The sequence below is a fragment of the Sceloporus undulatus genome, chromosome 8 (genome assembly GCF_019175285.1).
Source record: "Sceloporus undulatus isolate JIND9_A2432 ecotype Alabama chromosome 8, SceUnd_v1.1, whole genome shotgun sequence".
NCBI classification, from domain to species: domain Eukaryota; kingdom Metazoa; phylum Chordata; class Lepidosauria; order Squamata; family Phrynosomatidae; genus Sceloporus; species Sceloporus undulatus.
The window spans coordinates 23909098-23936249 of NC_056529.1; the positions used below are offsets into that span (position 1 = coordinate 23909098).

Here is a 27152-nt window from a genome sequence, read left to right on the forward strand (position 1 = left end):
TATTAATAATATTAATATTAACAATAATAATCTCTGTTCTGGTGCCGAAGCAAACTGCAGTTCCCAGGAATCCCTAGCACTGGGCTCTGGAGTTTAAAGTGGTGCCAAACTGGGTTATTTCTGCAGTGCGGACACAGCCCTGGCCGTTCCACTGGGCTTTGGTTTCGGACCAGGATTCAGATCTGGAAGCAGACAGACGGCTTCCCTTCCTCTTTAAGAGGAAGAGCGGATGGCAAGCGTTGCAAAACCACAAACCCAACAACGCTCTGCGTCAGGAGCGTCTTCCGGAATCTTTTGCGTGGGAGGATGAGGCCTCGGGAGGAACGGCTGCTTCTGCAACATCTCTGACAACAACAACAACAACAACATTCCTAATTGCACCAAACAGGGAGGCTTCCCTTTATGGGAGCAACCAAAATGCACAAAAGCCACGCTGCAAGCTTTCGAGACTCCACCGGCTTCTTCGTCATTAAGAGCAAAGTCTGGGGATGATGAGAGCAGTAGTCCAAAGCTTTCCAGAGGACTTTCTTGGCAGATAGAAGGGGGAGAGTCCAGGGCAGCCTCACCAGTAGGTGGCTGGGGATGATGGGATCTGCAGTCCCAAACCACGTCCCTGGAGTTACAGAGAAGTTTCCCACCAACAGGAGAGGGGGCTTTCTGTCCGGGAATGATGGGAGTTGTAGTCCACAGTTAAAGAGAATCTCGCCACCAGCCTGCCAATGGGAGAGGGGGACCCTGCTGTGTGAGGATGATGGGAGCTGCAGTCCAAAGCCACAGCCCTGGAGTTATAGAGAACTTCTCCGCCAAGAGGAAGGCCCCCCTCTGCTGCCTAGGGATGATGGGAGCTGTAGTTCAAAAGCCAAACCCCTTGAGTTACAGAGAACACCCCTGCCAACAGAAGAGGGGGCCTGTTCCCTGGGGATAATGGGACCTGTAGTCCAAAGCCACATCCCTGGAGTTAAACGAGAACTTCCCCACCAACAGGAGAAGGGGGCCTGTTCCCTGGGGATAATGGGACCTGTAGTCCAAAGCCATATCCCTGAAGTTTAACGAGAACTTCCCCACCAACAGGAGAGGGGAGCCTGCTGCCTGGGGATGATGGGAGCTGTAGTCCATTGCTTCAAAAAGGCTCCGGGAGGTAAAGGGGGCAGGCTTTTCTCCTCTAATCCTGGGGAACCCAATGCAAACCTTTGCAAGGAAAGGAACCCCCCAAAACAAAAGCCAACTCACCCTTTTGGCAAAGCAGGGGATCCCCAGCCAAGTCGCCTCTTGGGTCCGATGCCCTCCTCCTCCTCTTCCTCCTCCTGGGTCCCAAAGATCCCAAGCAGCCGGAGCCTCGGCCCCCCATTGGCTGCGGGTCACGAGGGCCCTCCGCCTCAGCCAATCAGCGCCTTCGGAACGCCCGGCCTTCGAACGTTGAAACTTTTGTATCTCTCGCTTCTTCTTCTTCGTCGTCTTCTTCTTCTTCTCCGCCGGAAGTGGGGGGAGGGGCCGCTGGGGCTGGAAAAGTTACTTTTTCTTGGGGGGGCTTGTTGGGGAGGGGATCCTGGGAGCTGCAGTCCAAGCTGTCTTCACTGGGAAAATGTTTGGGGGTTATTGATTTTAAAAAAGTTACTTGCTGGGGGATTCTGGGAGTTGTAGTCCATGACGCTTGGCTGGGAAAATGTTTGGAAGTCACAAGCCAAACAAGCAACTTTCTGGGGGATTCTTGGAATTGTAGTTGGCTTGGTTGGGGAAATGGGAGTCATAAGGTAAACAAGTTACTTGCTAGGGGATTATGGGAGTTGTAGTCCAAGATGGCTGGGCTGGCAAAACGTTTCAGTCATTAACCCAAAAAAAGTTACTCGCTAGGGGATTCTGGGAGTTGTAAAATGTTCCAGAGCCATTAATCAAAAATTAATAATTACTAGCTGGGGGATTGTGGGAGTTGTAGTCCAAGCCGACCGGGCTGGGGAAATGTTTTGGAGTCCTAAGGCAAAGAAGAAACTTGCTGGGGGATTCTGGGAATTGTAGTCCAAGTGGGCTGGGCTGGGGAAATATTTGGGAGTCATTGACCCCTTTTGAGGAGGCTCCCTTGATGATGATGATGATGATGATGATGATGATGATGATGCCTATAGACAAAGGAAGGCTGCCAACGCCTGGCTCCTCTTCTTCCCAAAGGACTCTTGGCAGACCAGTTTTTCCAGCTGGGAAGGAACCAGGAGGTGGATAATAGATACCTATAATGGCATCCCATCCGCTCCCGGCCTCCTTCCTCCCGAGAGCCATCATTATTGTGTACCATTTGGGTCATTGGAGGCCAATGGCCCACGATGCCAACCATCCCGGACTCCCCTTCCTTATGGAAAACCCCCAGATGCCAATGTCTGTCTCTAGCTCCAGGGAAGTCCCAGTGCCACTCCAGTCTGCTTTGGTCAGGCCTGACCTGGAATAACAACAACCCTGTGTCCAGTCCAGGGCAAAGGACATTGAGGAGCTGGAGCCATGTGTCCAGAGGAGGGAGGTCAACATGTGGAAGGCTCTGGGAACCATGAAGAACTATGGTTTGTCAGCATGGCATGCAAAAGCGATCTTTGGCTGCATCCACACTGGAGACAAAACCCGGTTTGGCACTGCTTTTTGGCATCTTGGCTCAAGGCTATGGAATCCTGGGAGTTGGAGCTTGTTGTGTGGTCCAGAGCAGAGCTCTGCTCCGCTCTGGGCCCACAACAAACTCCAACTCCCAGGATTCCATAGCCTTGACCCAAGACTAGGGTTGCCATAACTGTCAACCTCCAAATGTAAAAATAAATGTAGGACAAAATTTAGCCCCAAATGTAGGACATATTTTTTAATGGAGGACATGCGAACAACTAAAAAATAAAATTAAAAAAGCATGACTATGAACCCATGTTTCTTAGGCATGCTCAAAATGGAGGACATTTGGGCATTATTCCTAGACAGATGGCAGAAATGTACTTCCCTTTATGGCCATTCCAAAACACACACGACACACATTTGGGCATCGAACATGGCTTTATTGAACATGGCAATCTCTTGCATATTTCAGAGGCTTATTATTGCATAACCATACCAAACCCTTTGGCTTTCGGACTGAACATGGGTTCACATGGCTATGCATATTGAACACGTCAAGAAGTGGATTTGCCCTGGGTTCCAACTGTACTTCTCAGAAGTGTGCACTTGGCCAAAGGACTTTGGTTTTTCTTCTCTGCGCATGAGTTTGTAAAACAGAGCAACTTACACTGGCCATGCCTCAGAGCGTATCAATATCACCACCATCATCACCATCATCATTGCCACAACAAGGCAGACTTGTTAGCATTAAAAGCACAAAAGATACACAAAACGGTGTTTTGTTTGGCTCCTCGGGACTCGCTGCTTCCGATGCGCCAAGCAGTGCTCCTTCTTGTGCCTTTCCCCCGCCTTGCCAAGCGGCAGACTCCCAGCATATAGACACACATGTACACAAAGACACAAGATAGGACAGGATAGGATTCCCAGCTGGCTGATGGAAACTGGAATGTCTGTGGCTGATCTGAAAGTGGGTTTGAAACTGTTTTGACTGTTTTTAAAAAACTGTACTGTCAATTTTTGTATTGGTCAAAAACCGAATAAATTTTACTATACAGTATATATCTATATATGGTCTTATACACAGACACAGAGACATATATATATATATAGAGAGAGAGAGAGAGAAGAAGAGCAGCCCTGAAGTGCTGCTGCAGTGTGCCAGGGGCGCCACAGGAGGGCGGCAGAGGGCAAGGCAGGACAGGAGCCGCTTTCCTGGCTTTGCGAGAGAGAGAGAGAGAGAGAGAGAGAGGAGGACAGCAGAGCCCCCTTTCCGCCACCAGAGGGCGCTCCGGGAGAAGGACTACAATTCCCATGATCCCCCTGTGAAAACTTGGCCACCGCCCCTGAGGGTCAGAGGATGATGGGAATTTCATTCGGAAGCCTTCTGAGGGTCCCCAGGTGCAGAAAGGCTGGCTTTTAGGACGGAGTCCCTTTGCCTTCTGCATCATCTGAGGATGATGGGAACTGTCCTTCAAAGCCCCTAACACTGACATGCGAGTCACCAACAAAATCATATATATAACTGTGTATATTATATAGGAGTGTGTGTATATATGTATGTGTGTGTGTATATATACAGTATGTGTATATATGTGTGTGTGTATATATATATATATATATATATATAACATAGTTTCTCTCTCCTCTCTCTATCTTATATTATATAGAAACGTGTATTTATATTATTGGATGGGAGTATGTGTGGTGTGTGTGTGTTGTATATATATATGACTGTATATTATATATGTGTATGTGATTGGGCGGGCTAAAATAAATTATTATATCTTATTATATTCTTATTATAAGTCTATCATGTGTGGTATAATATATGTGTTTGTTATATATATATATATATAATCTCTATATGTGTGTGTGTGTATCTGTTCTGGTTGTGTGCCTTCATACATAATATTACATCCAGAGATTTTGGGGGTCTTGGAAAAAAACCCCAACAGATACCAAGGGCCCATAATAATAATGATAACAACAACAATAATAATAATGCCCCATTGTATTTAATGGGGCTTGAGCATCCATGGCTTTTGGTACCCCAGGAGGATCCTGGACCCAAACCCCAACAGATACCAAGGGCCCACTCTTATAAGTGATGATGATGATGATGATGTCCCATTGTATTTAATGGGGTTTGGGCATGGATGGATTTTGGTACCCAAGGGGGGGGGGGGTCCTGGAACAGAGACCAAGGGCCCAAAATGTACATCTGGAGCTGCAGTCCCCCAAAAGGCAGACTTTCCCCTGCAAAACCAGGCCATTTGGACCTGGGTTCGGGAGATGCGAGCGAAGGCCAGTCCGGCTTCTGGCGTTTCCTTTGGGGTCTGTGCCTGGTTTTCCGACCGCCAGAGCAATGATGCCCCCCTCTTTTCCTTGGGATGCTGTGAGGAAGATTAAAGGCCCATTTAACCTCTGGAGGAGAGACTCTATTACAGGCCGCTTTAATGAGTTCATACTTTCTGCCTGAAAGATAATTACCTTAAAACACTTAAAAAGGGATTTATTACCCCAAAGCCCTTCCCTTCCGCACCCCAAAAACTCCCTTATTCTCATCCAACTCCAAGACCGAATTATTTGGAGAGGTTTGCTTCCAAAGCCATTTTTCAAAAAGCGGAGAAGAAAGGCCAGATTTTGCAAATGCGCCTCAAAGTCGTGCTGCAAAAGAAATGCTGGTTTGGTTTGGTTTACAGGCTGCATCCTCACTGCAGAAATAATCCAGTTTGGCACCGCTTTGACTGCCAGGGCTCCAAGAGTATGGAATCCTGGGATTTGTAGTTTAATGGGATGTTATTCAGCCTTCTGTGCCATGACAAAATGATGAACCCATGTTGCTTCCATGCTTGGCTTGTCTGTATGCAAAGCGCATATGCACACCTTTCCCAGCATCTTCGGAGGATGCTGGCATGGAAGAGAGTGGGATATATATATATATATATATATATTCATTCCAGGGGACCTTTTGAGGCCGTCCGGCCAGAAAGAAAAAGAAAAGGGCTCTCCTTCGACGGTTTCTCAGCCGCACAAATTCAATTTCCCTGAAATCGCCCTTTTCAGAAAAGAGAGCAAAAACAAGAAGAGCGAAGCCGCAGTTTCAATCTTTCTGAGGGATCAGAAACCAGCTTCAGGAAACAGAACTGGCTTTGATGGTAAGCGGAGTCACCGAAAGCAGAGAGAGAGAGAGATAGGCCCTTTTCTTATTAATTCGAGACCAAAGGAAGTCTTGCTTGTCTTGAAAGAGAGATGCAAAACATATATATTTCACGCCGGTCGGGTCTATTGCGTTGCAAAGAACCATCGCAAATATGCCTCTGGTTCATTGCATTCTTTGCATATACAGGCATCTGGCATTCAGCATCATGTCTTCATAAACAGACTTAAAATGTGCAAGAAAGAGACTGGAGTTGTTTTGCAATCTATCATCATTATAAAGCACAGGTGCCTGTTGTGCAATGGAAGCCAGTAGTGCGACTGATGCACCACATCCTGATGCACCATGGGCACCAATGTGTGCTGGACATGCTCACCTATGCTCACCGGGACACCACCTTGGGAAGCGCAGAAGCACAATGGGAGCACCTAATGTGCCTCAGTCTCCAGCGTGCATCATGAATGCCCAATAAGCATGGGAAGGGTCCAATGCACTGTAGGAGTGCACAATAAACATGCTAAATGTCAAATGCGCATTTAAAGTACCCAATAAGTATGAGAAGTGTCCAGTGAGCATCACAAGGGCCTAAAAAGCCTGAGACGTGCCCAATGCTCACCAGAAGTGTCCGATTCACATTAGAAGTGCCCAATAAACACAAAAAGTGTCCAATGCACACCGGAAGTGGCTGATGCTCATCTGTCCACTCCGATGCCCATCTTTGCAATTCACAAACAGGGTTTCGTTGCGATGAAATTTCTGCCGCGTAGCCACAGTTTGGAAAGTTACAAAACCTAGACTGCGATGCAGCATCTTGGCTGACATTGTTAGTAAACTTTGGGTATGTCTTGGACGCTAAGCAGCCCTGGTTAGTCCTTGGATGGGAGACCACCTCCAAACCCAGGTGCAGCAAGCTCTGTTTCAAAGGAAGGAACTTCCGAGTATCCCTTGCCTAAGAAAGCCCTACAAAATTCATGGGGTTGCCATACATTGACAGGAGACTAGAAGGCACATAGAAGCACACACATGTTCACAAATAATATTAAAGCCATCAAGGACTGGACTGGGAGGGCCCCTGAATCCAGTTCTCTTGCATCCCACATGTGACATAGCCAACTGATGGGAGTTGTAGTCCAACAATGTTGGCAAGGCCAGGCTTCCCATCTCCTTTATCCATTTGCAGGGTGCATGCAGGACCACGTTGTTTCTTCCAGGGATTCCTAGATTAGAAGGCCAGGGAAATGGGTCCATTGTTTGGAAGGAAGCTTTGCTCACAGTATTTTTCCTTCCCAGTAACGCTGCAGAAGAGCCCCGCAGCTGCCACTTTCTTCCAGGAAACCCAAAGCAGCCTCCTTGCCTTCTCATCTCTTATCTCATCGGTGACTCTTTCATGGGTGCTTTTGATAAGCAACCACAAAAGAGGGTTTCTTGAGAATCGAGGAGGGGCACAGATGCAAACTGGGGCTGGCCATGCTCCCTTGCCTTCTTTGCATCACTGCTGCATTCCCCTAAAGGCCACAGAATCTAACCCCAAACTGCCATGCAGGAACACAGAGTGCGCCCAAGAGACAGCAATGTTTGGAGACCTCCAAACAAAGGAAAGCCCACCTTCCTCTGAAATGGTCAATTCTGCATTGATGGTCAAAATGTGCTTCTAGAACCAGCACTTATTTTTGGACCTTGCTGGTCAATACGGTCCAGATTATACAGATGGCTGGAACATTGGCCAGCGCTGCCACATGTTATCACAGCACCAAAAAAGGCATGGCAAGGTCCTGAGACATGGACTTGGCTCACCTCTCTGCATCTGCTCAAGTCAACCCACGTTTTTGCAACCCTCTGAGCCAGAAATGGCAAAAACCAGGCCAGCGGTTGGTTTATTCTTGTCTTTGGACTCGCTCCTTCCTGGCAGAGAGAGGGTCAACTCTGCAGGGAGAGCGGCTGGCCTTTTGCTGCCTCAGGTGCCTTTTGCAGGTGTCTTTCGCTTTCGCCTTTGCAACCGTGGCTGCTGCCGCTGTCATTGCCCTTCCAGGGCTCAGATTAGAGGAAGGAAAAGCAAAAGCGTTTCAGAGATCAAGGCGATTGCAGCAAGGCAGGTGCTTTCTGAGAACTGCAAAAGGGCCAGGAGGAAAGGAGTCCTCCGAGGTCCTGCAAAAGAGCATGGCATCCTGGAAGGGTCATCCATGCGCCCATGTGGGGCTGGCCGGCAATGAGAAAGCGGCCAAAATATAGCATTGGAAGGCCTCACCAAGTCTCACGCTGCAACTCCCCAAAGGCCAGACTGGTTCGGGGGTTCTGGGAACTGTAGTCTCCAAGAGGACCATATAAGTCGACCTCAAATATAAGTCAAGGGCAGGTTCTGGGGCCAAAGTTACGGATTCCACCTCCCTTTCTTTCTTTCTTTCCTTTCTCTTTATCTTGCCACTTTTGATTTCTCTCTCCCTTCCAAACTGGTTGCCTTAATAGCTCCAGAGCAGTTGGACCGGATTTTGTTTTGCCAAAAACAGCCGGGATGATTTATCCCCTGAACCTCTCCTTTGGAAACCGGAGGGACATCATGTTCTCCGGAGACTACAAAGCCCATCAGCCTGGCCTGGGAGGGCCGGCCCCAGCCCTGTTTGCCAATCTCTCTCTCGTTTTCTCTTTCTTTCCCAGGCCTTTCATTTCTGATCAGCGGAGGCCGACTTCCTTTCTTGCAAAAAGGGCAACGGAGCAGAACGTCTGGCCTTTTGGTCTCAATTCCTCTGGCGCCGTTTTAGGGGGAACCGACAGGTGTCCTAAAAACGGACGCAATGTTTTTGGTGAGAGCCTGCAAGACCTTTGAGCATTTCATGATGTCCGAAGGAGGATGCCAAGGAAGACGGCCCTCTCCCTTGAGACACAGAGCCCCATTTCCCAATCCTATGACCTGATCCTCTATTGCAGATTTGGCCATATTTGGGATAGACATAACCCCAAAGTACTTTCCTCCAGGTGGGATGGGAGCGCATCCCTTGCTTCATCTCCTGCAGGATCGAGGCGGCTTCCAATAACAGATAAAATACAAGATAAAACACAACAAATGTTAAAATACATTCCATATATATATCTCTATGTATATAGTGGGCCCTTGGTCTCCGCTGGGGTTGGGTGCCAGGGCCCCCGTGGATCCCAAAATCCACAGATGCTCAAGTCCATTCAATCCAATGGCCAAACAAAATGGTGCCTCTCTTATATAAGATGGAAAAGCAAGGCTTGCTATTAGGAATTATGCCTTTTCTCAATATTTCCAGGCTTGAATCTGTGGATAAAGAACCTGGGGAGGAGGAGGATGAGCTGGATAGGAATGTATGCGTGAAAAGAAAGAAAAAGACTGGTCCCCAAATGGCCCCAGTCAGTGTCTATGTACAGATGTATGTGTATATATATACACACACACACACACAGAATGAGTCCGCAGAGAGGCAGTTTTGCAAGGCATCCAAGGCAAGGGGACTCCAGGGAAATAGGATCCATCAGGGACCTCCTGCCTTGCTTTCTCTTTCTTTTCCTTCCTTCCTTCCTTTCCTCAGGGGCCCCTCTGGAGGAGTCCCTGGCCAGGAATCGAAACCAAGACCCAGCTGAGACCAAGGAGGGACCCAGGCTCCAGGGCCAAAGGCTGCGGATCCTCTTCTTGGCTCCCAGTGCTCAGCCCCAGCAGGACTGGCTTGCCAGCAAGGAGTCTCCCAGTAAGATCCAGTCCGACCCAGTGTCCCACGACGGACAGGTTTCCCTCGCCTTTCTCCACCCATCTCTCTCTCTCTCTCTCTCTCTCAAATATATATGTTTACATATATATGTGTGTGTATAGATATATATACACACACACATACACGCATATACTAACAAATATACCCACATATACATATCTATACATACAGACACACACACATATATGTACATGCATATACATACATACATATATACACAGACACATATATACATATACATATTTACACGCACGTATCTATATACATACACACACATACATATACATTCACACATACATACAATACACATACATATACACTTATATATACAAGTATACACACATAGTATATGTATATATGTACACACACATGCACATATGAACATATACATATACACACACACACACACACGTGTCATGTCTTTGATTATTTTGACCAACTAGAAAGAACGGGGGAGAAGCTGGCTGGCTGGCTGCCTTGGGGGGGGGATGCTGGGTGCTGCAGTCTGCAAAAGGCCCTGAGTAGCAGCATCCCCTGGAGGTCTGGCCAGGCGTCCTGGGGATGCTGGGTGGTGCTGCCAAGGGCCCTTCTCTCTCCGGGGGATGCTGGGTGCTGGAAAGGGAAAGCGAAAGTGCTGCTGCTGCTGCTGCTCCTCGGGGCTGGAGCCAGGCGCCTGTTTTCTGGGAAGCAGAAGGAGGAGGAGGAGGAGGAGGAGGAGCCCAGGTCCGCCTTAAAAGCCTCCGCTGGAGCCCCGGACCGAGCACAAGGAGCCCCGCTGCAGAGCAAGAGCAGCAGCAGCAGCAGGAGGAGGAGGATGACCCGGCCCCGTTCTGGCTCCCAGGGGAAGCCGAGCAGGACCCTCGCCCTCCCCAGCCGCCCTCCTCCTCCTCCTCCTCGGGAGCCCAGGCGGACCTAGGCACAAAAGAGGTAGGCAGCAGCCCTCCTCCGGACGAAGGCTCCCCGGGGACCCTCCCTCCGCTGCCAGCCCTCGCAGGCAGCCTTAGGGAAAGGGTGACATGTCTAAACCTTTTTCTAGGGATCATGGATGCCCCTTTGAGCCTTTGGAAAGATAGATATATACATATGTATATATGTGTGTGTGTGTATATATATATATATATATATATATATATATATAGAGAGAGAGAGAGAGAGAGAGAGTTTGATCTGGATTAAGGTTTCTGGAGCAGGGCCCCAGGGGGACCCCCCTTGCTCTTCCCAAAGAGGGAAGCTGGGGGGGGGGAGATATAAGGTCCATATATATACACATCCTTTACTCAGATTAAGGGGACACAATCCGGATTAACGCGCCAGGGGCCCCTCTTGCTTTTTTGAAGGGGGAGCCCAGGCATCCCTTTAAAAAAGATACTCAATATATCTACATCCATCCATCTCTATTATATATATATATATATATATGTGTGTGTGTGTGTGTGTGTGTGTGTGTGTGTGTATGTATCTGTGTCTGCAATTGAGAGAGCAAGCAAAGAGAGACCATCCTTGCATCCCTCTGTTTTTGCAGATGAACCTGGAAAAGTCTGGCCACAATAGCATTACTCCAAGGCTGAGAGAGTGTGACTTTCCCCAGGGCAAGCTTTACCCAAACCCTACAATTTGGACAAAGTTCCAGAACTGGAAACTGGGTTCCAAGATGGAAGAGAAACCGGGACCTTTTAGAAGCATCTGGAAAAGTAGGATCAATTGGGAATATTGCCACCAAACTGGGAACACTGGTGGGTTTGCAATGGAAATAAATGGGGAAAGGAGAGAGAAACTGGGACATTGGGAACGCATCTGGGGAAGTGGGAATGCAGAGGACGGACCCGGATTCTCCTTGCCAAATGGGACGGTTGGAAGGGGATGCACTGGAAGCAGTGGAGACCCAAGCTCTGCAGATGCCAAATTCCCAGGAACTGGCTCTGCAGCTGCAAAAAGGCATCTAGGACTCGCTTTCTGAGAAAGGCATCCTGCGTTCTTCTCGGAAAAGGGCCAGCGGCAGAGATCTAGACACCGACCGGCTTATTCCACAGGGAATAATAACAGAACAGTACAAATCAGAGAGGGTCAGGTCAGGTGAGGGAAGTGCCTCCAAGCAGCATCCAGGGGATGGTCAAGCGGTCATCCTTGGCTCCCAGGGCCACAGGGTCAGATCCTTTGACCCCTGAGATAAAAGGAAGCCCTGGACCACTTCCAAGGACAGGAGAAAGGACATGGGTCTTCCTTTCTTCTAAGAGGGAGAGATGGAGAGCGCAGGGATCACAAAGCTTTCTGACAGGTTCGTCAAAGTGTGCTTGTGCAAGGATTTGTGGCATGCTTGTGCAAGAATGCTTGCGCGAGGGTTTGTGGTGCAAGGATGCTTGTGCGAATGTGCAGCTCTGGGGAAGAGGGGAAATAAAGTGACCCCTGTCACTTCCCTGATAAGGATTTTGCCTTTCCAAGGGACACTTTCTTGCAATCCCCACATTTCTAGCATTGCAATAACTCAGAATATCAGTCGAGTATTGAGAAATAACTGGATATAAGCATCCAAAACCAAAGGGTCTGGCAAAGGGACCACCGAAGGAAGGCCAATGCAGCAAACAGAAAAGGTCTAAGGCTCCATCTGCATTGTATAAATTCAGTGATTTCCAAACAACATTGGTCCTGCTCCAGATGTTTGGGACTTCAACTCCCAGAATCCCCAAGCAGCTCGGCCAAGAGTCAGATGTTGTGGGAGTCCAAAACGTCTGGAGCAGGACCAAAGTTTGGGAGAAGCCAATGATAGGTTTGCCTTAGGGTCACTGTCATTTGGAAACAACCGTGTGTCCATGCACACACTGCAGGATTGTACAGTACCTTGAAAACACTGGAGTGAAGGGTGTGTGTTTGTGTGTGTGTGAAGTCTCCATAAGGGAGATCTAGGACTACTGAGTCGCTTGGCAAACCCCGAGTTCCTTTTCTTGTGCGGTTTTTCCACTGCGCACAAAGAGGGCTATTATTCATCCTGGACATCTGCAACCACTTTTGCAGGATTGTGGTTCCTCTTTTCCGTTCTTCCGAATCCTCCAGAAAAACAGTTTTAGGGGGGTCCCCAGAAAGAATGGATTTGGCCGCAATCTCCTCCTGCGCCAGCCCTGTCGCAAATGTGTTTTCTTCTTCAAAGTGCACAAACTTTGAGACTTCCTTCCTTCCTTCTCATAAAACTTCAGAGTCAAAAAATTTCCGAAGCGCTGGCCTCACTAAAAAGGAGTGGAAATATGGGTTTTGTCTTTGCGGCGCCTTTTTAATGTTTGTTTCCATCTCCTTTTTGTGGAGCGTTGAGGGTTCCTTTCCGGAGGAAGAGCAGCCTTGGAAAGAAATCTTAGAAGTCACCCAGGTTTACATTGACGGATGGAAAGACCAGATGTCTCAATCCGGGGGGTGCATCTACACTGTAGAGATAACGCAGATTGGCACCACTTTAATTGTCAGGGCTCCGCCTTACAAAATCCTGGGATTTGCATTTTGGGGAGGTGTTAGGCTGCAAAATTATCTTTGCCGCAACCTTGCAAGGGAGGATCACAGAATTGTCTCCAGACTGACAAAGGCTGATTGATTTGTTCTCTCTAGGAATCGCCAGGTCCTCCAGTGCAACTCTATGGCCAACATCTATCGGAAACTGACCACAGAATCATACTGGAGGACCTACAAATGCCTAGAGAAATGTTTTCTCTAGTAATCTCTAAATCCTCCAGCGCAACTCTATGGTCAACTTCTGGTACAGTTGCGCTGGAGGAGGACCCAGAGATTCCTAGAAAGAACGCATTAATCAAACCCACAAAAGTCAAATCCGCAAACATGGAGGGCCAGCCGTTTACGCCGTTTACGCTGTTTCTTCTCTCATCGGTAAGACCGACATTTGAAATCTCTCCCCATCTCTATACGTTTTTAATCTGGAAAGCCGCTCTGAGTCCCAGTTTTAGGAAAAGGCTGGAATATAAATAAACAGTAATAATAGCATGTTCCGTTTTCAATCCTATTGTAGGCCGCTTGGAGGAAAGTGGGAGACACATCCAACTGAGGAAGATTAATATGACTTTTAATGTGGTTTCTTCTCTCTTTTTGGGGGATTGCAGGAGAGACCTGAGCCGCCAGCCGTTCTGCTCCCAGGCTCCGGAAGCGATGGGAGACCACACCGGCGGGTTTCGGCTGTAGGATGGTAGCGCATAGCAGCGTGACGCCTGAGCATGGGATTGCCGCCGAGCTGAGGAGCCGCCTGCAGCCACCGCCCGCCCGGGAGAGTTTGCACGGCCGTGTCCCCCGCGGCCATGTCCAGCCGGGCTGCGTCCGAGGATCCCGCGATGCCACCCACTTCCCCACTTTCCGCTCCCAGGAGGACTTTGGCACCATCACGCGCACCAGTGCCTTGCTGGATGCCTGCGGGTTTTACTGGGGGCCACTGTCAGTCAGCGCGGCCCACGAGAAACTCAAAGGTGAGCCGGTGGGGACTTTCCTCATCCGTGACAGCCGGCAGACAAACTGTTTCTTCACGGTCAGCGTCAAGATGGCGGCCGGCCCCACCAGCATCCGGGTCATCTTCCAAAGCGGCCGGTTCCATTTGGACGGGAGCAAGGAGAGCTTTGGCTGCCTCTTTGCACTCCTGGAACATTACGTTGCCTCGCCTCGCAAAGTCCTGTCGAGGCCGCTGCGCAAAGAGCAGTTGCGGCCCTTGCAGGAACTGTGCCGCAAAAGCATTGTGGCGACTTTTGGGAGAGAGAACTTGGACCGCCTCCCCCTTAATCCCGTCCTGAAGGATTATCTGGAGTCGTTCCCATTTAAACTATGAGGATTCAGTATTAAAGTTGAGCGCACAACCAGAGAAACGGAGACCTGGGAAAGTTGCCCCTGTTTTCAAAAGGGCGGATGTCCTTCCGTAACGGCGTCGCAGACCAGGCAGGATGCGGAGAGTGGCGGTCGCATGGGGGCCAGTGTGGCGAACAGCATAGTTGTGCATGGAGATTTTGGATGTGCGCAAGCGCGTGAACCGTGCAACATGACACGAAATCCGCTTGTTGGGATTTTCCTCGTATTGCTAAAACAGATGGACCATGAGCAAGAAGACGCGGTTATTTTTGTGTAGCAGTTCTACTGTATTTGATGACTTGAGTCTTTTTCAACAAATAATGTTTACAAAGTTGGGGAGAGAATGGGTTTTTTTGGGTGGGAAGACCGTTTGCACAAAGCGAGGCCTTTTTGGAGGCCTTAACTGGTCATTTTCTGCTATGCAGAACTTCCCTTCCTTTTATTATTCCTTATCTATTATTGTTTTATAAAATATTAATGAATGTTATTGTGAAAGGGTTGTTGTTTTTTTAAAAATATAAAAACAAACAGACAAACAAACCGAAACCTGTTTTCCTGGTCTTTAATTAGAGGGCTTTTTGCACACTCCTCTCTGCCAAAGGAATGATTTGTGGCTCTCTCTTCAGTGTAAACATTCATTTGGAGTAATTTATGACCTACTTTTGGCTCACAGAGGATCCATCTCTGAAACACGTATCGCCACAAGGAAGTCAAAGCTAAGGGTACGACGTTTTGGGTAAACCTATTCAAGTTTGGATTAAATCCCGGAGCAGATTGACTGCCTTTAGTGATATAGGAAGGCTCACAGCCACCACTGTCTTTCCCACAAAATCTGGAAAAAGATGCACTTTGCTAACGCTTTTCTGCAAAAGATGCAAAGAGAAAGTGCAGTTTTTGAAAACTATTTGCAGTTTGCTACAAAATTTGGGCACATTTTGTTTTGCAAGAAAATAACATTTTCCCATTTGCTTAGGAAACAGCTTTTTAATGTACAGAAAATAGCATTCCTGTGCAGAAATACTATTTCAGTCTCAGAAAAAAGCCAACCAACGGCTGGCATTGGAGACTGTTTCTGCACAGAATTTGCACAAGGGGCGAGAAAGCCTTTTCTTTGCAAAACGCCCACATACGAATTTTGCAGAGATATGAATTTTGCTCTGAATAAGCCCCAAATTTCTTGACGCTTGGAAAAAACACATTCTTTGGCCATTTGGGGACTATTTCCCAACATTGCTTTCATCCCTAGACGCATGGCATTGCTCCTGGGGGATCTTTTTAACTTGGTTGAAAGGGGGCAAGAGTGCCGTTTGCTTGTTGCTCTAGTTTCTCTTTCTCGCCCGTTTCTCTTTCCGCAGCCGCCCACCGGCCGCCCCCATTTCTCTTCTGGGCTTCTTGAGAAACCCATGTTCCCTTCTCTAGAAGTCCCTTCGCAGAAGTGTGAAAGGTTTGCTGCAGGCCTTGCAATTGCTCCGCTGCAGCCTTTGCAAAGTGTGTCATTGAGAGACACTGAGTCCCTTTGCAGAGGAATTTGGGGTGCTTAAATGAGAAGCAAAATATCCATCGCCAAAGCAATGCAAAAACCCATCATCCCCACCAACGAAGCCAAGAAACAGAACAACACCACAGCCAAACTCACTTTGATTTGCTCTGTCCAAAAGGCACTTTTGGGAAGGGAGAGGGTGGCTTTGGTTATTGCCTTCCCACCCATAACCTATAACTTTCCCTGCATTTTGCATTCTGTTCATTTCGTTTGTCCCGTCCCTTCCGTTATGTGCAGACCGCAACTGGCCCCAGGATCTGGGTTCAAGTCATGGCATATACTCCTAAGAAAGGCAGTTTCATATTGGATCCCTTAATATTGGACCTTGCTTTTCGCAGCAGCCCTGCTTTGTCTTCCAGCTCCGTCTCCATCTTGATCTCAAGATGTTCCTCCTCTGCAGCTCACTGACTTCATGAACAGCAGAGATTTTGGGGGGGGCTGGGACATCTCTTTCTTGGACTACAGTGCCCAGAATCCCCAGCCAGCATGGGAATCTGGATGCTGTAGTCCAAAACACAACATTTCCCTGTGAAAAGGGTGTGAAAGGCCCCACATATGAGACACCTGGGATGGAGACAAGAAGGACCGGGAAAACAAGACCGTTTCATTCTGGAGTCCTCTTAGCAGATTTCTGCTAAGTCCATAAAGTTACCTTTTCAAACCCTGATGCATATGTTGTGTGTACTTTTCCCATATGATCTGTACTGAAGGCAGCCTAAAAATTTCCCCAAATTGGGAGGAACACTTTGCAGGCTCAACATTTGACCCCTGAAAGTGAGAGGCCTTTTGGGCACCAGAGACAGGGAGAAAGCACCTTCTTGCAGGAGAGGCATCTTAGCTCCAGCAAAACGCTCCTTGCAGAAGTCTCCCCGATGCTGAAATGAATGAGATCGTGGCCAGCATTTACCCCAAGTAAACTCTCCTTCATCCATGGCCTCCAGTTACTCCTTGCATAACCCAGTTCTTAGGAACTGAGCTGAAAAGGGCTTCCAAGAGAGCCAAATGGACGCCAGCCGGACTTTAGCACCGTTGGGCCCCTGGCTTTGCAACCGTGCCAGACTTCCCTTGTGTTTGCCTGGCCTTGCTTTCTCTTTTTGAGCAAAAACCGGGCCAGAGAGCAATGGCAAAATCCAGGCCTCGGACGGTGCAACCGACATCTCCAAACCTTTTCGGACTCTGAGACGGCGAGGCAACCCTCCATTTCAGGTGGTACTTCTTGACTCTCTTTCATGCTAGAAGATCTTGGGCAGAAGATCAATGGCAAAATAATGCCCATTTTTTCCAATAAATTTGCTTACTTAATAAATATCCCTCCTTTCTCCCAGACGCAAGGCAGCTTTCAAGAAATGCAAACAAGGTTTCACACACTCCTTGTAACCGACTCCGGATAGCAATCTCCGGTTTGCAGTTTTTTTGGAGCAGGTCTTTTGTGCGCTGTCCATGCACCTGAGCAAATGTCACTGGGGCGCAAGCAAAAATGTTATGAATCATAATGTCCAGTTGCACCCGGCATTAACACTCCAGCAAAGAGACTGGAAGATGCTTTTAGTACCGCAAATGGAAATGGTTCATGATCAGGCATAAAGTTCATTCAGGGGCCAAAAGAGAAAGCTGTTATTCAGAAGACAAAGGATGCTCCTTCCAGGTCTATTTTCAGACCTCTTGGGAAGAGACTTCCCTTTTAATTTGGAAAGCAACAAATTAAATGGCTGATTCCTGGACTGACCGCCAGACAGTCCAGGAATCAGCCATGAAAGCCTCCTTGGAAGCCGTCCAGCCAAAAGGAAGGGTTGGCGATGCAAAATGACCAGAGATGTCCCTTTTAAACGGTTCAAGAATAATAGATTTGGAAGGGACCTCAAAGGCCATCCAAATGAACCCCATCACATGCAGAAATCCACTCTTGAAGCATCCCTGATGGGCAGCTGTCCAAACACATTTAAAAAAACACCTCAAATGAAGGAGAATATCCCTCCTTTCCTGGAGTCTATTCATTGTCAAATGATCTGGAATTCCTCCCTGATGCCCAATTGCAATTGTCTTTCTTTGAACATTGGCATTTGGGAAGGGGACAGTTTAGGATGACCCAAGCAAACTGTAAGGATCAAGGGGTCCAAAACAATTTTGGGGCCACATTGATTCCTTCTCATGACATACAGCTCAAAACATTGCACTGAATAGCAACCTGTCCCTTTCTAAATCCCATCTTTCCCTTTGGCTTCACCTGCTGCAACGTGATCATTTCCAAAGAGGTCTGGAGAGATCCATAAATATATTCTGGCCTCGGTGATGAAAAAGGCAACCTGGCCTCCTTTCCCAGGAGTTGACTTCATAGCGGTGGCGTCTCCTCTCCCGCTTCTTCTGTGCCTTGGCCCTAATTGCAAAATGGTGCACTTGTCGCCAATATAAATTAACGGGGTTTTTAACAATGAAAAGGCCCTTGTTTCATGCAGAGGCTGGGTCAGAGCCAGAGAAGCCCTTAAGAGGATCAGGAGAGAAGTCGGTGGGAGGCAGCCAAAGTCCCTGGTCGCTTTTGCTAATTGCAGGGCCCTGTCTTTATGACACCCCATTAGCACATGGCAATGTGTGCGCATGCGTGTGTGTGCATGTGTGTGTGTGTGTGAAAGAGAGAGAGAGATATTATATATATATATCACACACACATACACATACACACATAAATACGTAATATGCTTTTCCAGACTCTGCATTTTGCAAACAGCATGCATGCATGCATATAGACACACACACACAATATATAGGTGCCCCCCCCCAACACACACTTGTATGAATGTTGTTTGCAAAACACAGAGCCTGGATTGGCCCCATACAGACAGGCCAAAACAAACAAACAAACAAACAAAAAAACCCTGCTTTGGTCCACTTTGGAGGTATGCTATTTAAATGATGCATGCGTCCTAAGAGTCCGGAAGCCACGCCAAAGCCGCAATCCAGTCGTAAGGACTGGAGCACAGCTTTGGTGCAGCTTCCGGACTCTTAGAATGCATGCATCATTTAAACAGCATACCTCCAAAATGGCACGAAGCAGCTTTATTTTGGCCTGTCTGTATAGGGCCTTTTATTTCTTTTAAGTGAGAGAAGCGGTGTCCCTGTGGCTTAAGACCCCCTTCTCTGCTCCTGCAATGCACTTTCCGCTTCTCTTTCACATCCTCCATAGGAACTGGTGTGTAAGTAACCAACATTTCCTCCGGTTGTGATCTCAGTACTACTCCTGTTATGAATCTCATTTACAAGAATCCAGGCTTCACTTCCAGAGAGGCACTTAGTTACTGCTGCTGCTGCTACTAATACTTTTTATATCTCTTTCCCTTCTTCTTTCTGCTCATCTGGGCTTCTTCTAAGAGACTTACACCTTTGTGCATGGACTTAAGTTGGCAGAAACCTCCTTCCTTTCATCCTACAAGCAGACCAAGCAGGATGCAGAATAATAATAATAATAATAAAATAATAATAATATTAAACCTTATTTATATAGCGCTGTAGATTATAGTAATAACAATAGATTTGGAAGGAATGCCCAAAGGTCAATAGAGGAACCATGGATGAAAGTATCTCCAAGCAAGCTCAGGCTTCCTCCTTCCTTTCATCCTTCAATCGGGTCAAGCATGTTGCACAATTGTTGTTGTTGTTGTTGTTGTTGTTATTATGTTGGAAAGAATACCCAAAGGCCACCTCCAGACCGTCCCTTGACAATGGAGGAACCATGGATGGAAGCATCTCCAAGAGTGAGCCATCCAACCTTAGTCTTTTCAGACTAAGTCAGGCCCTGCGCCATCTTCCAAGGGAAGAGATACACCATCAGAAATCCTTTCAGCAAAAGAACAGAAAATGAATCAACCTGTGGTTTGTTTTCCTCATCCGCGCATATGCGTACGGGGTAGAAACCACATACGAAAAAGCCATGAAGAGGGAACATTGTGTACTTCCGCCACCATTAGGTAACTTGGGTGCACATTAGCCAATGCGGCACGGCTCATGGTCGAAGGAAGTGGATGGGGAAGAAGGCACACCGATGTCACACGCCGAAAGGTGACCCAGTTCCTTTCATCCTTCCACTTTCAAGCAGATTTTAACTCAATAACATCAAGGTTGTGGCATGCGTTGCTTTTTGCTACTGGGAGCGCGATGCTCCTTCCCCGAACCAGGTGCATTGAACCTGAAAATGAAATGCAAGCCATGAGCAGAACAGAAATTTGCATTTCTCTGGGAACTAAACAACTCAATTAATGCAGTTCCCAAGAAGCGAATCTGAAATTCAATCGCAGCATCACTAAGATACCAATTTAATTCTGAGGTTGGGTTGGGGAGAGAGAGAGAGACACACAATGTTTTATGCAGGTGAGAAACAAGTCTGCCTTAGGGTTGCCATGAGTTGGAAAGGACTTGAAGGCACACAGTGGCAACAAACATGTATTTTCACATCTATGTGGTCCGTTGTTATTAATGCACAACAGCTGCGCTTTTGTTTCAAGAAATCCAAAAGGAATGCTAGAATTTAAAAAGAAAATGGTTCCTAACCAGACTCTCTTTTTCTTCTTCTTCTTCTTCTCTTCCTTGCAGCAAATTATCCAGTCCTTTAATGGTTTCCAGTAAAACAGCTGGTTTCGCTTTCCTGAGAAAGTCCTCTGTTGACTTTGCAACCGTTTCTGGCCTTCTTAAACCAACAGCGGTGCCTTTGCTCCCTCCTTTAAGGTGGACAAGAGGCTAAGAGCACTGAAAAGCAGAGGGGCTACATGAACCATCCATGTTCCAGCGGAGGAACATGGGATCTGTAGTCCCAAACCCCACTTCCCTACAGTCCTTTCTCCAAGAGGAACGGCTCTGCATCTCTCACCTTCCTCCTGCATTGGCTTAAACGTATAAAACTCGCCATTGCATGAGAAACGGACGGCCATAATCCAAAGTATTCCAAAAGCCAAACATTGTTTCATGGGGGGCTGAAAGAGTGGCACCTTTGCTTTCTGATGCACAAACTTTGTCGCATGCACAAAATCATTTTTACAAGTAAAATTACATCCAGGGCATGTGTCTATGAAACGTAACTGAACTTTATATTGAGACTTGGGTTGCATTTCCAAGATATCGCCTTATATACAAATACAGGTATTGCAAAATCCAAACGCCTCTGGTCCCAAGCGTTTTGTATAATGGAGACTCAAACTATACTTTGTTTCCCCAGCTCCATGTATTTGATCATATCAACATGGGGCCATGATGGTGTTTATTGATCAGTATCTATTAGTATTGGCAGATAAATGGATCCTCCATGGACCAAGGCAGTCTGCTTCCGGACACTTCTTTCTGGAGACAAATATCAGCATCTCTCATCATAGGAAGCCCATTTCCCATCTTCAGGAACCCGTATTTCTATTGGAAATAGAAATAGCGCCTACAGTGTCAGGAGTTCATTGGTGGTCCACATCCAAGGACTAACCAGGGCTGACCCTGCTTAGCATCCAAGACCAGAGACAGTGACCTGGTGCCTTGAAGGTAGTGGTGTCTTCAAGCTGCCTTCGGCTTATGGCAACTGCATGAATTTTGTAGGGTTTTCTTAGGCAAGGAATCCGAAAAGATGGACTTCAGACTATGCCATCCATGAGCCGAAGCCCTGGATCCATTTTGTCACAGCAGGGAACCAAGGTCCAAAAAGTCATTGATCTCCACAAATCATTTCAATCCTTGAAAGTCCATGGAATGCATTTCCAAGGAACCTTTTAGCCGGAAAAGGGCCGTTGTCCCCCTCCCTTTCATTTCTCATTTACAGAGAAAAAGCTCATAAAGGGAAAAGTTTAAACACATATCTACTTCTGTTTATGAAGTCCCTGGTTGCATCATGTCTGAGGAATGGAAGGGAGGGCAGGACGCAGGGAAAGGTGGAAATCCCCTGCCCCACTTCTGCCCCGTTTCTTCTTTTGCAATGAAGGCCCAAAAAGCCCTTGGTTCCCTTTGAATCACCATCCTGCTTCCTCTCTTGGTGATTTCCAAGGGTTACGGCTCAGGCTGCCAAAGGGTCCTGTCCAAAATGGGTAGGTTCCCCCCCAAAAAATCTTCAGTTCAAGGGGTGCATTTGCCTTCTCCACGGCTGAGAGAGCGTGGCTTGTTCAGGGCCACATAGTGGGCTTTATGGCTGAGGGGCATCGGCCAACTTGGCTGCATTTTGTTGTGCGCCTTCAAGCATTTCTGACTTATGGCAACCCTAAAAGTGAACCTATCTTGGGGTTTTCTTGGAAAGATTTGTTCATCAGAGCTTTGCCATGGCCTTCCCTTGAGGCTGAGAGAGTGTGACTTACTGATTTCATGACTGAGTAGAGAACTGAACCCAGGTCTCCAAAGTCCTAGTCCAGCACTCAGACCACTTTGTTCTTGTTGTGCCTTCAAGTCATTGCTGATTTATGGGGTTTTCTCGGCAAGGTTTGTTCAGTGTGGGTTTTCTATGGCCTTCCCTTGAAGCTGAGTCTGAGAGAGTGTGACTTGCTTAAGGACACCCAGTTAGTTTTTATGTTTGGGCAGTGATTCGAACCCTGGTCACCAGAGTCCAAAGCTCAAACCATGCTAGCTTTCGAAAGCAATTTAGTTGTTCTTAAAATCCCAGTTCTCCTGCAAATGGCTGTGTTTGCAAAGGGATAGTCAGGATCAGCCAAGCAGGGATGTAGCCAGGATTTTAGGAAGGGGGGGTCCAGACTAAGTGCCACCATTATAATGGGGCTTGGGCGCGGTGGCACAGCAGCACACACCATTCATTTTTCTAATGGAAGGGGGGGGTCCGGACCCCAAGAACCCCCCCCCCCTTGGCTACATCCCTGAGCCAAGGAAGAAAGGCCTTTCTCTTTCACTTTCCAGGCTGGTTTTTCGTGTGTGTGTGTGTGTGTGTGTGTGTGTAGTAAATGTTTAGCTTTCTTCCAATGCTGGGCTTTCTTGTCCTGTGTCTGGCTTTTGTCCCAGGAGACCTTCTCCTCCAAGCCCTTATCTGACTTCTTCCCAAGCCTTTCGCGGCCTTTTCTTTGCAACCAAGATATTCTGGGAAGTCTCAGCCGGGTGCAAAGCTCTCCTTTTCTTTGCAAGAGGTTCCCTTCGAGGAAAGGGACCCGGGACGATAAGCCCAAATTCTGCCTGGGTCTCTTCCATCAGGAATAGCGGTGGCATGGAGTCCTCTCCGGTATAAAGTCAGAACTTGGAGTTCTCCAAATTGCTGAACCATGTCTTTCCAAAACACTTTCAGCACTGCGGACAGAACATCTTTAAAATCTGGGGCCGCATTCCCACTTACAAATAAACCGATTTGCGATCCAAATCGATGGATCGGTTCTTGCTGCAAAATAAAATAGAATAAAACAACCCACTTATGGTTCACATTGACGGATGAATCGGTTCAAACTGGACCCGCTCCAGCCGGACGATGGGCAGATTTAATTTGATTCCGATCCGCATCTGGTTCACACGGAATCGATTTATCCAAAAAGACGTGGGAAAAAAATCAGCATCAAAAAGGCACGGATTAAAAGGGTCTAGTGCGACCCTAAGGCAAGAGCCTTGGCCAGGGAAAGGAGCCAGCAGAGCAAAGGTCAGATGACTGACAGCTGTCAGAAGTGTGACGCGTGTGACCAATTCCCTTGGGTCCCTTGTGCCGCTTCTGCAACTGGGTTTTCTCATTTCAGAGTTTCTCAGGGACCCTTGAAAAGCTTTCAGCACTTTCATTCACAGAAGAGGGAGGCGGAGGTGGGAAGCCAGAACGAAAGGAAGAAGATCACAAAGTGCAAAACTGTCTCTCTCCGTAGGCCTTTTGCACCATTCCTGCACTCATTTTATTATTTTCTATCTTTCCAGAAATCAAGTGACAATCCAGAGAGGGATGGCAACCGTCCGCCGTCCATAGTGTTTGCTCTGCTTCTATTTCAATGGCAGTCATCTGGGGCTGTTTCGCACCTGGGCCAAGCAGCCCAAAGGCAAAAGTAAAGATACCTGTGGCTTTATCTGAGCATAGAAAGGAAAAGGGCAGAGTGACTGTGGAGGGCTGAGGCCAGGCAGGCGCTGCCTCTGGCTCGAATCACCTGCCATCAGGCCTTGCAAATGGATGAGACACGATTCTTTGGAAGTGGAGCTAAAATGGGAGTTTGGTTTTGGTTTTGCAATATGATTTCTGGGCAGGGAGAGGCCTTCCTGGGAACTGATTTGCACCGCTCTGGCTATTCGTTCCGCTGAAAAAAGAGCCCAATAACCCATTGGCAAACAGTGCATTTTGCACAGATGAACCACCCTCAAGTCTAGCAAGTTCGGGCAAAGTTTTGGAATCAGGACCTGCATGTTTCATGAAACACCGAGACAAATGAACAGCGAGCGGCTCCTCCTGCAAAGCAGGACCTCTGAGATAGAGACAAAATAACGCATACGATGCAAAAGGAAGAGAAACGCATGGATCCCCAGCTTTCCCATTATCTGCCTTGTTTCCAGCCAGTGCCAGTTGGTTGGTGCAAAAGCAGAGCAAAGCAAAGGAGAAGATGAATGTCCAAAAGGAAAAAGGAGTTTAAAATAAGAGCCGTGTGTCCAAACGGACGCTCATTCCAGGCCTTTGGAGACTCGGTGGAAGTTTAATTCTATTTTAATGCTCATTTTGTGTATATTTTTAATTGCATTTTTAAAAAAGAAAATGGTAAATTGCTTTGAGTTCCAAATAAATATAAATAAATATAAATAAATATAATAGTAACAACTCAGCTGGTGAACCGCATGATTCTCATCTCCTTATGAAAACCAAAAATGAAAACATCCCCAAATATATGTCTTTTGCAGTCCCAGATCACTTGAACTTTAAAACCAATTTTTGCAATTTCTCTTCTTTTTAATTTAAACATTTTCTGGATAATAATAAAAAAATGGCGAGGTTATTGATGTGCGTAAATACATTTGCAGCTCTGTATTGATTTCTTCCTTTCTTGTATGATAAATCCAATGCAACCTGAATGCTAGAACTGGACGTAATGGAGAACTTTGCAGCCGAGAACCGTATGAATGTGAGGATCCATGCGCAAGAGCAATTCATTTTCAAAATGTCCCGAAATGAAGGCAAAACATCTCTAGGAGCAGCTTTGACTGCAGCTGCCAATGGCTTTCCCCAAAGGTGCCAAGGAAAATCATACTTGAGAGCCAGCCAAAATCCTTTCTGCACATGGAGCACATCAGTTTCTCTGATGTCTGAATGGCTTCTCGCTTGCAGGGCTTTGGAAGGAAAGCAGAGGAAGAATGAAGATCCAAAGCCGATAAAATGGGTCAGGATGGCTCCAGAAGGTCTGAGGTTGCAAAGGCTGAGCATCAACTGAAAAGCAAGAGCACATCTGCGCATGTGCCTCCTGGTCGTTTACTGATTTTGCTGTATGTAAAAGGGCATGGAATAATGGAAAAGCAAGCTGGGAACTGTACTTTATGAGTTTGAAATGCGGAGATGTCTATTGCCTCAACCGAAGACGACCTTGGTGTCGAAACGGCTGTTTGACTCCAGAGGTCAATAAGAGGCAATAATCCAAGTACTGTAAATGGCAATCATTCAGGTCAGGAAGGAAGCAAAGGGAGCAAGACAGTCTTGCAACCGGTGCTCCTTTGCTTCCTTCCCAACCTGAATGATTGCCATTTATTTGAATTGTTGCCTCGTATTGACTGCCATTGATTCGCAATTTGCCTTATATGATCATATTTGATGACGAAGAACCCTATGCACTCTTCCAGAAGAGAATTCCCCCCCTACATTTAGCTACTGCCATATTTAGTTTGCAGCAGAACTTTGGGAGATTTGGACTATTATTGGGCTTTTCATCAGCAATTTTATTGGAAGCAATATATGTACGGGGATTAAATATTAGCTGTCGGCATTAGCACATATTAATATATTTTGATTCAGAAAGGGTTTTTTTTCTAGTGCCTTCATTAGTTCTTAATACATGTACTTTGGGATACATAGCGTTGGGACACTTTGCTATTATATATATATATATATATGCGCATACACTATATATATATATATATATATATATATATGGAGTTATCCAGTGCCTCTTTGCACAACAACATATCTTTTGCAGCGGAATTTCCTCCAGATACTAGACTACAACTCCCAAAAGCCATCTGAAACAGGAGTGAGGGATGCTGGGAGTTGTAGTCCAAAATCTTCCAACAGAATGAGACCATTCCCAGCCCAGCATTAAGGACCCAGAGAATGCCAGAGTTGGGATGCAACGAATGAATGAGAAAACCTGGAGTAGAGGAGAATGATGGTTTCTTTCTTTCTCTGTCTGTCTGCCTCCATCCCTCCTTCTTTCTTCCTCCTTTAGGTCCTTTGTTCCCTGGAAGACAGAAGCGCCAGTGTTTTCTATTGTGGGCTGAAAGCCTTTCTGGGCCAAGCCCTTCTGCAGAACTGGCCGGTGGCATATTTCCAAGGCTAAAAGCTTACTAGGAATAGCCACCAGTTTCAAGGGAAGGTGGAAAATAGCAGGGCTTGGAGAGGAACACACAGCAAAACACGCAAGGCCTTGGGAGCAGCGTTTTGTGCGCGTCGGCTCCTGGTTTTAGTCTGAACTTGGGAGTGGACTGGGCCAAATTCACACTGGCAAGACCCAAGACAATAAGATCATGGTTCAATGGTGACTGAGCACATGGGTAAATCCCATGGATTCAATGGGTCTACATTCTAGGTCTCTCAATGGATCAATCCTATGGATTCAATGAGTCTACATTCTAGGATGTTTACAGGTGAATCCCATGGATTCAATGGGTCTACATTCTAGGTCTCTCAATGGGTAAATACTGACTCAATGGGACTACATTCTAGTTTTTTTATGGGTAAATCCCATGGATTCAATGACTCTGCATTCCAGTCTTCTTAATGGGTAAATCCTATCTATTCAATGGGTTTGCCGTCTAGTTTTCTCAATGAGTAAATTCCATGGATTCAAGGTGTCTATATTCTAGTTTACTCAATGGGCAAACACCATGGATTCATGGGGGTGTACATTCTAGTTTTCTTAATGGGTAAATGCAATTGATTCTATGCATTTAGTTTTCTTAATGGGTAAATCCCATGGATTCAATGGGACTTGGCCAACGTCCTTCCTTGACTCCAGGCCTTGTTTGCCTTCCATTCCTGAAGTTAAGAACTGGATCAGGCCAAGGGTCTCCATTCAAAGATGGGGCCGCCATCTTGACCCCAGTTGTGCGCTGCTCACGGGCGCTAACCAACCGTTTGAACATCGCAAAGGGAACACAAGTGTGCTTCGCAAGGAAGGCCAGTGTTCTTGGGCGATAGCCTTTGCCTTTGGAT

General features: G+C 47.0%; 2 protein-coding genes across 2 annotated transcripts in view; one reads left to right on the forward strand and one right to left on the reverse strand.

The window, feature by feature from the left end:
* The window catches only part of NDE1 (nudE neurodevelopment protein 1), a 7561-nt gene extending 6206 nt beyond the window's left edge, over positions 1–1355 (reverse strand). The window contains exon 1 of the mRNA XM_042437426.1: positions 1231–1355. The gene's annotated coding sequence lies outside the window, so the exon portion shown is untranslated. The remainder of the gene's footprint in view (positions 1–1230) is intronic.
* An 8859-nt stretch (positions 1356–10214) lies between these two features.
* SOCS1 (suppressor of cytokine signaling 1) lies at positions 10215–14832 on the forward strand. The gene is made up of 2 exons (XM_042438555.1): positions 10215–10392; positions 13560–14832. Exon 2 carries the CDS (start codon positions 13640–13642, stop codon positions 14267–14269), a length of 630 nt encoding a protein of 209 aa, XP_042294489.1. The 5' UTR covers positions 10215–10392; positions 13560–13639; the 3' UTR covers positions 14270–14832.
* Positions 14833–27152: the final 12320 nt, after the last annotated feature.

Excerpts from the sequence above, each read along its gene's own strand:
- SOCS1 (XM_042438555.1), top strand. The coding sequence starts at position 13,640 with ATGGTAGCGCATAGCAGCGTGACGCCTGAGCATGGGATTGCCGCCGAG.